The 13,562-nt window shown below is 39.0% G+C and overlaps 2 protein-coding genes and 1 long non-coding RNA gene across 3 annotated transcripts; 2 read left to right on the top strand and 1 right to left on the bottom strand.

The window, feature by feature from the left end:
- The first annotated feature begins 212 nt into the window (after nucleotides 1-212).
- LOC128533578 (olfactory receptor 52B2-like) lies at nucleotides 213-1,154 on the top strand. The gene has a single exon (XM_053507865.1). The coding sequence runs from the start codon at nucleotides 213-215 to the stop codon at nucleotides 1,152-1,154; it is 942 nt and encodes a 313-aa protein (XP_053363840.1).
- A 2,117-nt stretch (nucleotides 1,155-3,271) lies between these two features.
- LOC128533245 (uncharacterized) lies at nucleotides 3,272-4,476 on the bottom strand. The gene is made up of 4 exons (XM_053507501.1): nucleotides 4,338-4,476; nucleotides 4,230-4,242; nucleotides 4,020-4,141; nucleotides 3,272-3,654 (listed from the first exon to the last, which is right to left on the bottom strand). Exons 1-4 carry the CDS (start codon nucleotides 4,474-4,476, stop codon nucleotides 3,272-3,274), a joined length of 657 nt encoding a protein of 218 aa, XP_053363476.1.
- Nucleotides 4,477-6,624: 2,148 nt separating this feature from the next.
- Nucleotides 6,625-8,626, top strand: LOC128532782 (uncharacterized). Its single transcript, XR_008361321.1, has 3 exons — nucleotides 6,625-6,703; nucleotides 7,770-7,816; nucleotides 8,467-8,626. It is a non-coding gene; the product is annotated as an uncharacterized LOC128532782 (long non-coding RNA).
- Nucleotides 8,627-13,562: the final 4,936 nt, after the last annotated feature.

The raw sequence follows: 13,562 nt of genomic DNA, 5'->3' as shown, positions 1-13,562 counted from the left end.
AGTTCAACCTGTGAAATAAAAACAACAAGCTGAGATCCAGAGAGTGTAGATTCCTGCATGGTATAAATAAGCACCTTTTTCAGATCTGTTCAGTTTGTGAGTATTATAAGGCTGTGGTATTTTCAGTGAATTAGTCCTCAACAGACTTATTCTTATAAAATCGTGCTATATATTTTTTTAGGGTTTAAAGTTCCAAAGGAAGGAAGGGAGACATGTCTCACAATATTTCAGCACGTTTTATGGTTACTCTGACCTTGGAATCAATGGACATACCACCGTCTGGTGGCATTGCTTTATTATTTTTTGCCATAATTGCATACTGTTTAATCTTGTTGTGTCAGTCCATGCTACTTTTGACTATTGTTTTAAAAAGGGATCTGCATAAGCCAATGTACATCCTGCTCTTTAATTTGTTTATATGTGACATTACAGGAGCTACAGCTTTTTATCCCCAACTCATTTGTAGTACATTGTCTCAGAGTAGAGAAATCTCTTATCCTGCCTGTGTATTACAAGGATTCTTCATTCACATTTATGGCACTGGATCTCCATTATTTCTTACTGTTATGGCCTTTGACAGATATATTGCCATTTGCGAGCCTTTAAGATACCACACTATTATGAGAAGGGTCACCTTAGTGAAACTTATTTTTATGGTGTGGTCACTAAGTTTTGCTATGGTTGGATGTTTATTTATGCTTACAACGAGCAAAGAAATTTGCAGGACAAACATAGTGGACACGTTCTGCAATAATCCCTCTTTAATGAAGTTAAGCTGTGAGGATATAAGTGTGGTTAACTATTATGGTTTGTTTACTATAGCTCTTGTACATACTTCTTCCATATTTATAATATCATTAACATATATCAAAATCCTAATTACTTGTTTTTCTACTAAACAGGCAAAATCTATAAGTAAGGCAATACACACTTGTGGCACACATTTAGTTGTTTATCTGAGTTTTGAGATTAACGTATTATGTTCACTAATTTCTCACAGGTTTGAATCAGCATCTCCACACTTAAGAAGGATCTTTGCAGTATCAATTGTTATATTTCCTCCAATTATTAACCCTTTAATTTATGGGTTGCAAACAAGGCAAATTCGACAAACAAGTTTAACATTTATACAAAGAAAGATTTCTTCTATTTAACAGAAAGCTGAAAGCTACAATAAAAAAGTATTATATGGAATTAAGATGTAAATGCATTATTAGGTCAATTATTATGTAAATAAATTTGTGGTCATGCTGTCAACATGAACACAAATATTTGGCTTTTTCGGGAGTGGAAGCAGTGTACCACATGCACTCTTAATAAAACAAGTTATGTAGTTATATGTATATATAGCCTTGTGATTTGCAAATAAAAATATAAAAAACATATTTGGCACCACTGAATTATTAATAATTTTTGGTATCGTAGATATTTTTTTGACTCTGTATGTTCCATTTTGACCGTGTTTATATCAAGAAACCCGAAACACTGTAAATGAAACCTTGTGCTCTTCAAAAAGTATGCTATACAATCATTCTTTACCAGAATGACACCAATTCAAAAGTAATTGAAAGTGCACTATTGCCATGATATTTATCCACTGTAAAACCCGATAAGTTAATTCAACTTAAACTGTTTGAGGAAACCGATTTCCTTAAACCATTAAAGTTTATCAACTCGTACTATCTAAGCATAGCATTATTAAAGAATTTAAGAATTATTAGATGAGAGTGCAAATAACTAACACTGCAAATAATTTGGACTCATAAGGAAGCATTTATTCTAATGTATTCCAAATGAGTAAATAAAACGGTAACAATTTATAATAACTGCACACTATGAAGCATTTGGTAAGCATGTCTAAATACTTTGTTTATCATTTAGTAAGCATCGCTTCTACATTAATCGGCATTAGCAACCACTTTATAAATGCCGTTATGAATGCTTTAGTACTGATCACAAAGCATATTTATGTCTTTGATAATTGCATTTACTTGCAATACTTATTTTTCAAAGAAGTAGTAAATTACATATAAACCAGTAATAGATAGGTTGTGAGTGGGTCATAAGATAATTTACAGGATTTACAAGTGTAGGTAAATAACTAATAAACTATTTAAATGTACATCTAGTTGTTTAGATGTACTGATACTGTGGTAACAAATGCTTTATAAACACATATCCCTGATATAAATCAGAATTTATTTGAATAGTTAAAACTCATTTAGTACTTGCTAGTTAACTATTGTTGTAAGCTAATCTAAAGTGAGGACTATTCATGTTTTGTAAAGCATTTACAAAGGAGATTTAAAGGCTCAGTTATGGTCTCAGCAGAAAAGAAGAAACAACACAGATTGATAGAGAACATACAAATATTTATTACAAAGAATGTAACTTCAACTTAATACTTGATATAAAATAGAAAAATTAAACTCTGCAATCCCATATAAAAAACTACTAAATGAAAAATAGCAAACATAGTAAAAAGTTTTTTTTTGCAAAGGTAAACATGGTCGTAAAAAAGTGCAACAAAAATTCCACATAAAATCTTTCAGTTTGGCAAAATCCAAATCAATTCTACATTTCAAACTCAAGAGTGTCACGGTTCCTCAGTCGGTGTGAGTGTTTAGGCATAACTGCAGAGGCGAGCTGGTGGTTTAATAAAGACTTTTATTTAACTTAATACACAAAATAAGTAAAGCTCTTTCTTTATAGCGCGTATGACGCTTTAATGTAACTGCTTAACATAAACCCAACCAACATAAACCTTAAGTATAATAACAACTACAACAACAGAAGCTAGACGCCTGACTGGCTTTCAGTCAGGCTATTTATAATAACATAATTACTTTCCTCGGTTCAGGTGAATGCCTACGTCACCTGACCGTGGTCCAGCCTGGAAACTGAAGTTTCTCTTTAATCAACCTATAACATAACAAAAAAACTGACTTTGGGCGCTTTGGCGCCCTCTAGGGGTTAACCCTTACAAAGGTTCTTGCAACAGTTAACTTGGCTAAGCAAGAATTCAATGCAGAGTCTAAAAGAATGCAAAATTTTAAACTTCCAAAAAACTCTAGAATAAAATGAAATAAGGGTCAGCAATCTGATATTAAAAATATAATTCTGTAAAATGTAAATATTGCTAAATAAAAATACTGGTTCACAGAAGTGTCAAAATACAACACATAGAATCTGTATAAATAAAACAATAATATAGTAAAAAAAAATAAATAAATATTAAAAATTTTACGACCTGAATACCAACTTTAAAACATTAGAGAACTGCAGTGTACAATATATAGTGGATGCGTTTTGACCCACTGTACCAGCTTAATGTGAACTCAGTTAACTTCTCTTTTAAAGGCAGCAGCTTTCCAGATGCCTTAAAGGTTTTGATGGTGTCTTCTATAGCTGGATCCTCCAGAATGGCAGCACCACACTGTGTGGCAAACACACCACGTTTAACTTGACTGCTGTGGTTTTTAAGAAGTTCCTGATATTTGACAGGTGCGGTGATGTACAGCTCTGCTATTAGGGCAGTGACAACCACTGTGTTCCAGTCCACCCCAACATGCTTGAAAGCAGCTGACATGGTCCCTTTACTAAAGTGCCGAAGAATTTTCTTGTATCGGGCCACCACTTGCTGTGGGTTTTGAGCTATAATTTAGAGAAAATATTGGCATTTGGTTTTAATATTTTTGCTCATTCTTAGACTGAAACATTGTTTTTATCTACAGTATGATACATTCTACAAAGTTCTACAAAGTTCAGAGCAGATTAATTTTTTTAAGTACTTCAGCTATTAAATAATATTTCTCTTAACGGTAGTTAATGTAGTTTGCTAGTAGTTACTTTTTCCAGAATTAAGTAATCATGCAGAAAGAACCAGCCAATACAGAAACACTTGTACAGCAGTCATAAGCAGTGGCATATTTAAAACACTGTCAGTGGAAAGGGTGAAAATAACATTCTAACCTCTCTGACAAGTCTTTGCTTCTATTTTCTTTGACTTCTTTCCATACTTTTCCCTTTGATCTTCATCTTTATCCTCTTCTTCCTTTTCTTCTTTCTGTCCCTATCTGATGAGGATGTCTTAGAGGAGGAGTCAGACATAATATCAGAGGAAGATTCAGATGAGCTGTCACTAGAGGAATTTGAAGACAAGGGGATTGATGGAACCTGTGGCCTCTCTTCTATGAGCTGTTAAAATAAATACAAATACATATACATACATAAGGTTCACAGCTAGCAGTAATAGCACACAGGACCACAAAGATAAAATCACATAATAAGTTAACTGTACTATCATTTGAATAGATGTTGTGTGATGGGAGACTAACCTAATGCCAGTTGCTCTTTTAGATAGTCTCTCTCCCTGGTCAGCTCATCAATCTTCTCCCTTTGACACTCCAATCTCAGCTTACACATCTCCAACTCGTGGGATTTTCTTTTCTTTACCATCTGTGCAGTGGGGGCCATGGACGCACCTAATTGAAAATAATTGTACATCATTCAATAAAGGAAGATGGTTTTATTATCTATACTGTTGTCCAACAAACTTTCATACCGCCCTGCCCTGTACATTAAGAGAATTAAAATCCTCATTACACAAGTCACCTGTTAACAGGCAGGAAAATGCATGCAGCGCGGCGCGGCTCCGCCCCTCTGCGCGCCCCCGAACTTATGACCTTATGCTACCCATCACCCATAATTCGTGCCAAACAAACAATATACTCACCGCTAGTGCCACTGACGGCCGTGGCAGCCAGTGTTTCCGTGTTCAAGTTGGCGTTCCTCTTGGCCGGGGCCCACACGCCTTTTCAACTTTGCTTGGCATAAATGCACGACTTTGGTATTCGTTCCGTCCGCTGATGACGTTTAAAAGCGCGAGTTAAACTTTGTCCAACGTCCATGATTAGTATATGTTTTTAAAAATAGGATTTGTCGACAAGCAGCTCATGAGGAAAGGGCAAAACAAATTTCTGTCAGGCACAAATCAATCTTCAGTGCATCAAAGGTCTCCTTTAGCAAGTGGGTGAAATTCATGTACATGTAGGCAACTAATAACAGTAGAAACATAAATATGAAGATATAAATTCACTTTGTTGCTGTCTTTTTTATAATTTTAATAAAATGTGTAAAATTTAAAATATGGCATACAGTGTCAATTATTTTACATAAAGGCCTACATAAAAAGTACATGTTCTATTTGCCTTTGAAGGTTTACACAGGGTCTACGGTTACGGCAGATAGACCTGATGGATGACAGCATTGCAGGCAGTTAAGCAACAACTCTTAGTAAAATGGAAAAGAAAGAAGTGGGTCTTTGGGATGTTAGGTGTGAGGCTAAATCAGCAGAGAAGATCTGGAAAACCTATTCTACATCTTATGGAGAGATTGCCCATCATATGAGTCCTGGGTCGTCTATTATCAGTGACGAGTGGCATGCTGTATACTCCCTGCATTAGGGTACAACCATCACACTGTCAACCACAGCAGGTGGTATGTAGATCCCCACATTGGTGCCCATACCCAGCAAATTGAGAGGGCATGGAGATCCCACAAGGAGCAGATTTAGAGACTTAGGGGAATTCGGACTGAGAGTTTCCTTTTTGACCACCTTGCAGTGATTGAGTGGAATGAATAGCTAGCAAAGAAACACCATGATGGTGCATATGGCAGATTGATTTATGACATTTAAAAAAAAAATAAAAGTAGTCATAGTCAGTTAAGAAAAATGATATATATATATATATATATATATCATCACAGCAAAAAAAGAAACGTCTTTTTTTCAGGACTGTATTTCAACAATAATGTTGTAAAAATCCAAATAACTTTACATATCTTCATTGTAAAAGGTTTAAACAATGTTTTCCATGCATGTTCAATTAACCATAATCAATTAATTAACATGCACCCGTGGAATGGTCGTTAAGACCTTAGCAGCTTACAGAAAGTAGGCATTTAAGGTCACAGTTCTAAAAACGCAGGACACTAAAGAGACTTGTCTACCGACTGTGAAAAACACCCAAAGAAAGATGCCCAGGGTCCCTGCTCATCTGCGTGAACGTGCATTAGGCATGCTGCAGGGGGGCATGAGGACTGCTGATGTGGCTAGGGCAATAAATTGCCATGTCCGCACTGTGAGACGCCTAAGACAGCGCTACAGGGAGACAGAAAGGACAGCTGATCATCCTCGCAGTGGAAGACCACGCACTCTAAAAAATGATTCTGTGGCCTTGTAAATTTCACAGTTATAAAAAAGTTATGTTACCTTAATAAAATCTCTAAAAGTCACATACATGATTGTTTGAGTTAGACAAATCAAAATAAATGCCTAAAATAACAACTATTAATTTTGTCTTAAATTTACACTATAATTTAAGTTTACTTCACTAGTAAAAATCAGTATTTGACTAACTTAATTATATTTTTAACATGCACTTAATATTTTTTGATACATTTCAATTAAAATATCTGGTAATGGAGTAACTGTACTGATTAGTTTCAAGAACTACAATTATCACTTATTCCAACTCAATATTCTTTATGTTTAACAACAAAAACTTAAATAATTGAGTAAATTGCCCTGTGCAAGTGCTCATGGGAAATCTGGTGGAACATCAGAGACAAGAAGGCTGTGAAGATGTGAGAATGGACATGAAGCACCTGGAACATTCTGGAACACTCCTTACAAATCCTGGTGAGTAAACAGCTAACACAAGTTACTGTAATAATGACACTGTCTGCCTGCACACACAACTTTATAGGGTGTGAGTTACTGTTCTGAATCCTGTCACAGCCGAGCTACAGAGCTAACGATAGCTAGCAACAGGCCAGTCCTGTAGTTCAGTGTGATTTAGCTTGTTTGTTCCAACCACCAAACTGCTCAGCTTAAGCGCGGTTAATACAGACACTTAAAATCTGGTGTAAAAGGAGATTTAACACCAAGCAGCAGCGCGTGCATGTCAGGGTTTCTCGGTGTAACCGGCGGCGGTTTTGCCGCAATATTTGAATTTCTCCCGCCAAATGCGCTGATTTTGCGTAGCCAACTGCCACTGTGGCGGGGATATAAAACTAACATGTTTAAATAATTACCGCATGTGTAACATTACACACCTCACACACTAAACCGCGAGTCTGCTCATTTCACTCCGACACTTTAAGGAAGAAACTCAGAACAAATCCGGTTTAAACAGCAGAAATGAGGTGCAGTGTCCGGGTTCTGGCAGTGTTTTATCCGTTACTGTATATGAGTATTTTTAACATGATTAAACACTGAGCACGCAGCAGCAGATGTTATAAAATAAATGTGGTAAGTACTGTACTAGTAACTAAAGCTATTGTGGCGTGGGCGGGGCGGCAGCTGACGACCAGCATGCCTTGCGGGGATGTCGGTATGTTCACCATGATGGGGAAAGGTGTTTGGGTTAGTGACTTCGGCCCTGTTGTGTGTGTGTTGAGGGTGTGACGTGTGAAATGTGCTCCGGTTCATGCTGAGGCTGAATTGGATGTAGGCTCCTGAGTGAAGGTGCTGTTCATGCTATACTGCTGTGTGCCTAATAAAGTACTCCCAGCCATTGCATTGGGCAGCAAATAAGCTCACTCGTCTCTCCACCATCCTTTCCGGCGTAAAAACGCTACACTATGAAATATAAAGATTTAGTGAAAATATGTATGTTCTGATATGTAAGTAAAAGAAACTAAAACTGATTGATTTTGTGTTTGTGTGAAACATGTTATTTATTTTTTCTATATCTCTTTCACAGCACCAACACCACTAATGAAGAGAAGTTGAATGGAGATAAAACAGGAGGTAAATGTCAACTTTTTAAATGTTACAGAAGTATTAAATGTGTAACCATTGAATCAAAGATAGAAATTAAAACAAGGCTTAAAATATTTCACTTTACCTATAATAAGTCTAGACTATACAAGTTTTCCACTCGAGTATACTAGATTTTCCATTAACCAAAGTAAAAAATTGATATAGTTGATAGTCATGCATAAATAAAGTTGGGTATCATTTTTATACAAGGGACAAAAACATGTACAAGGGACATTCAAGTCAGAGCGGGACCATTGATTGTGCAGAATAACAGAACACCCCCTTTATTTCTCTCTCTATATTTTTTTCTATGTATGAGGTTGTGCACTGTTCTGTAAGAGCAAAATGCCTTTGTTAATCAAAGCAGTCCGTTTTGTGTAAAAGCATTCCACTGAAATGTTCACCGGAATTTTACCACCAATGGGCTACGTAAAATCAAATCAGTTTTACGTCTTCGTCTTACGAGAATTTTCATCACAAGTCGCGCTTTGACTTAAACACCACTCGTAGATCAGTGTGATGATGTATATTAGTCCAAAAAGTATGTATTTGAACGGAATTGCTATTTTACCAGTCTGGTAGACTTTATATTAACAGTCACACTTGTACTTACTTGTATGCTATTGTTCCTTTTTTAGGTGCCAGCATTATGGGATGGCGGTGTAAACTGTGTGCATTTGTCGCATCATCAAAAGGAATTTCGATCATTATGGAGTGAAGCATGGTCCTGTTGGTCATGGATATTTAGTGTCCTGTGTTCATTTAGACTGTCATTGCTTCTTTTAGACCTGAGAAGGTCTGCACACACATTTGTATGGATCCCACAGTTTGCAGGAAACTGAAGTGTGAAGGTGTGCAATCTTTCAGATGTAAAATGTGACTCATTAGATTCTAATACAAAAGTCTACTTTCCACATGTTAACTGTATAATACTTGTGGCAGAAGTATTGTTTGTGAAACTGTTTACTAATAAGATAAATCCAGCTCATTGTTTATGATCTTGTTACATGTCATTTGCATGTAAACCAGGTTGAGTTTAGACTTCATGTCTTGTCAAATTTGGCAAATAAATGTTTAATTAAAATGGTAATGTGTGTATTGTTTTTTTTTTCATTCAGTTAAAATATTTAGTAAATGTAGCACATTTGTGTGTTAAATAATAGTATAATTTTCAGTATCTTCTACCTTCCATTTCAATTATATCTACTCAATTATTTTACTCATTTTCACTTTGCATTAACTTCTGATTTTCATTACATTTACTTAATTTTGTACATCATTGTACTAAATATAGTTATTCAGGTCTACTTAATTTTTTTACTGACTTGTACTCAACTCATGAAGTATATTTTACATAATTTTAATATTTTTTTATATTTACTCAATATTTTTAAGTGTAAAAATGTTTCACCAAAAAAATTGAGTTCAGCACAGTTTTATTTTTTAGAGTGCGTGTAACAACACCTGCACAGGATCGGTATATCCGAATATCACACCTGCGTGACAGGTACAGGATGGCCACAACAACTGCACGAGTCACACCAGGAACACACAATCCCTCCATCAGTGCTCAGACTGTCCGCAATAGGCAGTCCATGAGGAGGAGATGCACTGCAGTACTTCAAGCAGCTGGTGGCCACACCAGATACTGACTGGTACTTTTGATTTTGAGCCTCCCTTCATTCAGGGACACATTGTAAAACATTTTTAGTTTATGTCTTATGGTGTTGACCCTTTTAGTGTTCATACAAATATTTACACATTAAGTTTACTGAAAGTAAAAACAGTTGAAAGTCAGAGGACGTTTCTTTTTTTGCTGAGTATAAAGTAATTCTTATTGTGCACTAGTGTCATAATGTCTGTAACTTTATAAAATGAAGCTTTTGTATAAAATGTCATGCATATGTGTAACACCTGGTCCGCCACGGTCCCAGGGAATAAGATCAGGTTCTCCGGATTACTGAGCCGTCGCTTTGTCTCCCCCTAGTGTGTCTGTGTTGGTATATGTCTCACGAAAACACTAAATTAAGTTCACCTGTGTCGTTCCCCTGTGTCTATTTAAACCTGTCCGTTGTTTCTGTTGGTTTAAAAGGTGTTCTAATTCTCATTCTCTCTTTGTTTTTTTGCTCAGGACTGAACGGTGTCTGCAGGGGTGAGGTCGGAATCTAACCCATTCGTAAAAAAGGGTTGGAGTTCATTGCTGAGGAGTCCTCAGCCCGCTTATTGTCCAGCGGTGCTGTTTTGTAATTCTTTTATTAAGCTAGCATCTTGTTTGTTAAAACCGACGACCTGCAGACCCATTTTGAACACCCAGTATATTCTTTGTATTACTTTCCAATAAACATTTGATCTCCTGCATCTGCGTCTGTCTCCAAGCTCAGGAAGTCATGACAGATGCACGGACCCACCGAGGCGCAGCAGGAACCCCCCTGCCAGACGACGACCCGATACATGGCAATCTCCACGATCAGCAGAGGGAAATTGAAAGCCTGGCTCGAGCTGTCCACGATCTAACGTGCAGCGTGAGCCAACTCGTGACAGCTCGGTCCCCCCCGACTTCTCCGCACCGGTGCTCCGCGCCCTCTCCTCGACGCTCTGCCCCACCTGAAAGATACTTCGGGGATCCAGAAGGGTGCAAGAGATTCCTGCTAGCATGCAAGCTGTACCTCGCAGAGTATCCCAAAATGACCGATCTACAAAAGGTCAGTTTTGTGACACAGCAGCTTACTGGCACAGCCCTGGATTGGGCTACAGCGGTTGGGACCGCCGGAGGGGCGACCACGACCCGCTACCACCTGTTCATCGAGGCCCTTCGGAGAGTCTTTGATCATCCTGACCAAGGCAAGACGGGAGAGCAACGATTGCTACGACTAAGGCAAGGAAATAATCCAGTCGCTGATTATGCAGTGAAGTTCAAGGTGCTCGCCGCGGAGAGTGGCTGGTGTGAAAGGAGCCTGCTGGCTCGATTCCAGGACGGACTTCACTCAGACCTTCAGCTTGAGCTGGCTTGTAGGGATGCCAACATGTCCCTGGATGACTGTGTCACTCCAGCCATCAGGCAAGACCAACACCTGCGCAGCCAGCAGTGTCGCACACCACTCAGAACCGCGGCGAAAGGATATGAGCCTAGCTGTAAAGAGAACTTCAACAAGATGCAGCCAAGCCTGCCGGAAGGGTCGTCACCTGAACAGATGGTAGTGGGTGCATCCCATCTATCTGCGGCGGAGAAAAAACGAAGAATGAGCGCCGGGTTTGCCCTATGTTAAAAGTAATGCACCTCACTCCACCCCATGCATATCAACCCTTTTGTTTACCTGCACAACTTTCTTGTAATAATCACACTTTGTCTGTTTATCCCCTAATAGATTTCGGGTCGGCTGGAAATCTCATCTCATCCTCTTTAATTTCCTCGCTCCGAGCTCCTGTGTCGAAGCTTCCCCACCCGATATCAATTAAAGCTCTGGATGGTAGAACTCTGAAACAATCGCCTCTTGATCTAATTTCGGTGCCCCTTCGTTTAACTTTTCCCGGTCACACCAAGGAAATAAAATTTTATGTGCTTTCCCAGGCTGACCAGTTCGTCATTCTAGGTCTACCTTGGCTTAGAATTCACAATCCTAATTTTGATTGGGTTAATGTGCGCATCTCATCCTGGGCTCCTAGATGTGCCAAATTATGTAAACCGTTGCCATTAACAGTCCAAACCACAAGCATTGAAAGTCAGAGTCCCCTAGTAACAATTAATGTGCCATCAGAGTATGCAAAATTTAAAGACGTGTTTAGCATAAGTGCAGCAGCACGACTTTCCCCTCATCGTCCGTGGGACTGCGCGATAGAGCTCCTGCCGGGGAAAACACTGCCTAGCTCACGTATTTATCAATTGTCCCGGGAGGAAACCAGGGCAATGGAGGAATACGTCAGTGAGGCTCTCCATCAGGGGCTCATCAACAGGTCCACGTCGCCCGCTTCGGCAGGTTTTTTTTTTGTGAAAAAAAAGGCAGAGGCTTACAGCTCTGTATTGATTACAGTGGTCTCAATACAGTAACAGTAAAATACAAGCACCCACTGCCCCTGGTGCCAGCCGCAATCGACCAACTCCGCGGTGCTTCCATCTTAACTAAACTTGACCTCCGCAGCACTTATAACCTCGTTCGATGAATGGAAGACTGCGTTTAGCACTACATCGGGGCATTACCAGTATAATGTTATGGCGTATGGGCTGGTAAACGCACCTTCCGGGTTTTAAGGTTTTTATGAATGACGTGTTCCGGGATATGTTTACCAGTTTCGTTATAGTTTATCTGGATGACATCCTGATATACTCGCGGTCATAATCCGAGCATGTCTTTCATGTAACCGCCGTCCTTCGTCGCCTAGGCAAGCACAGACTCTATGCGAAGGCAAAGAAATGCGAATTCCACAAACGGGAAGTAACATTTCTTGGCTATCGCATAGGGACACTGGGGGTCAAGATGGAAACGACCAAGGTAAAGGCGGTACAACAATGGCCGGAACCCAAGTCAGTTAAAGCTCTACAGAGTTTTCTTGGGTTCACTAATTTCTATTGGCGATTTATTCGCGGCTTCAGCATGCTGGCAGCTCCGCTCACATCCCTATTGAAAGGTAAGCCAAAACGGCTCGACGCACTCACAGCAGAGACAAAAACAGCCTTTCAAAGACTCAAAACCGCATTTACCACCGCACCTATTTTAAGGCTTCCCAACCCAGAGAAGCCCTTTTTAATAGAAGTTGACGCGTCGGAGGTAGGGATAGGAGCGTATAGGCAACCCAGAAAAACTCCACCCTTGCGCATTTTTTTTACGTAAACTAACACCTGCTGAACGAAACTACGATATTGGAAATCGAGAACTGGTAGCAGTAAAAGCAGCATTAGAAGAGTGGTGACATTGGTTGGAGGGAGCTAAACACCCATTTACAGTACTCACTGATCACTGCAACCTAGAATACATCCAACATGCCAAAAGATTAAACACTCGCCAACCCCGCTGGGCACTGTTCTTCACGTGTTTCCAATTCCATATCACCTATAGACCCGGCACAAAAAATAAAAAAAGGCAGATGCCTTGTCTCGTTACTACCCAGCACCGGAACCAGTTCCGAACCCGGAACCAATTTTACCTTGGTGGCTCCGGTTGTGTAGGATATCGATTCGGAGATAGAACAGGTTTCAAAATTGGGAACCGGCACAGGAACCAGAGCAGTGGAAAAGGGGTACCAGTTGTCCGTGTTGGGCCCTTGAGCAAGGTCCTTAACCCTTAACTGCTCAGATGTATAATGTGAAATTTTTTTTAAGTTGCTCTGGATAAGAGCGTCTGCCAAATGACTAAATTGTCATTGTCAAAGTGTCACACAAACTATGAACAGAAATGTTGCAAAAAATAAGAACAAAAATTGACAACCATTTATGTTCTTGTTTACCAACTTCTGGGTTGCAAGCTTAAACATTACTTTTTAAACACTGCCAACCTTCAGTGACAAAACAGGCTGAGAACTTCATTCTAGTTCATTTCTCAAAGAAATGAACAGGGCAAAATCTGCAGAAATATGTAGATCTGAAACTCTCACTGAAACCAGTTAAACCATAAGCAGCAAGGTTATCGGCCACAACAGAGTAGACTGTACCTTTAAGGCAGTCACCAAGTATTTTAATGTAGACACCCTCTTTCAAGAGTTTTTTAGTCACTCAAGATAGGTGCAAAAACTTTGGCATACC

The sequence above is a fragment of the Clarias gariepinus genome, chromosome 11, assembly GCF_024256425.1.
Source record: "Clarias gariepinus isolate MV-2021 ecotype Netherlands chromosome 11, CGAR_prim_01v2, whole genome shotgun sequence".
NCBI lineage: Eukaryota > Metazoa > Chordata > Actinopteri > Siluriformes > Clariidae > Clarias > Clarias gariepinus.
Note: the sequence above shows the minus strand (reverse complement) of the source record. Positions and strands in the feature narration are given on the sequence as shown.

Coding starts and splice junctions, on each gene's coding strand:
- LOC128533578 (XM_053507865.1), top strand. CDS start 213: ATGTCTCACAATATTTCAGCACGTTTTATGGTTACTCTGACCTTGGAA.
- LOC128533245 (XM_053507501.1), bottom strand. CDS start 4,476: ATGGCCCCCACTGCACAGATGGTAAAGAAAAGAAAATCCCACGAGTTG. Junction 3,655..4,019: donor GATGAAGATCAAAGGGAAAA/GTATGGAAAGAA, acceptor TCTAAATTATAG/CTCAAAACCCACAGCAAGTG.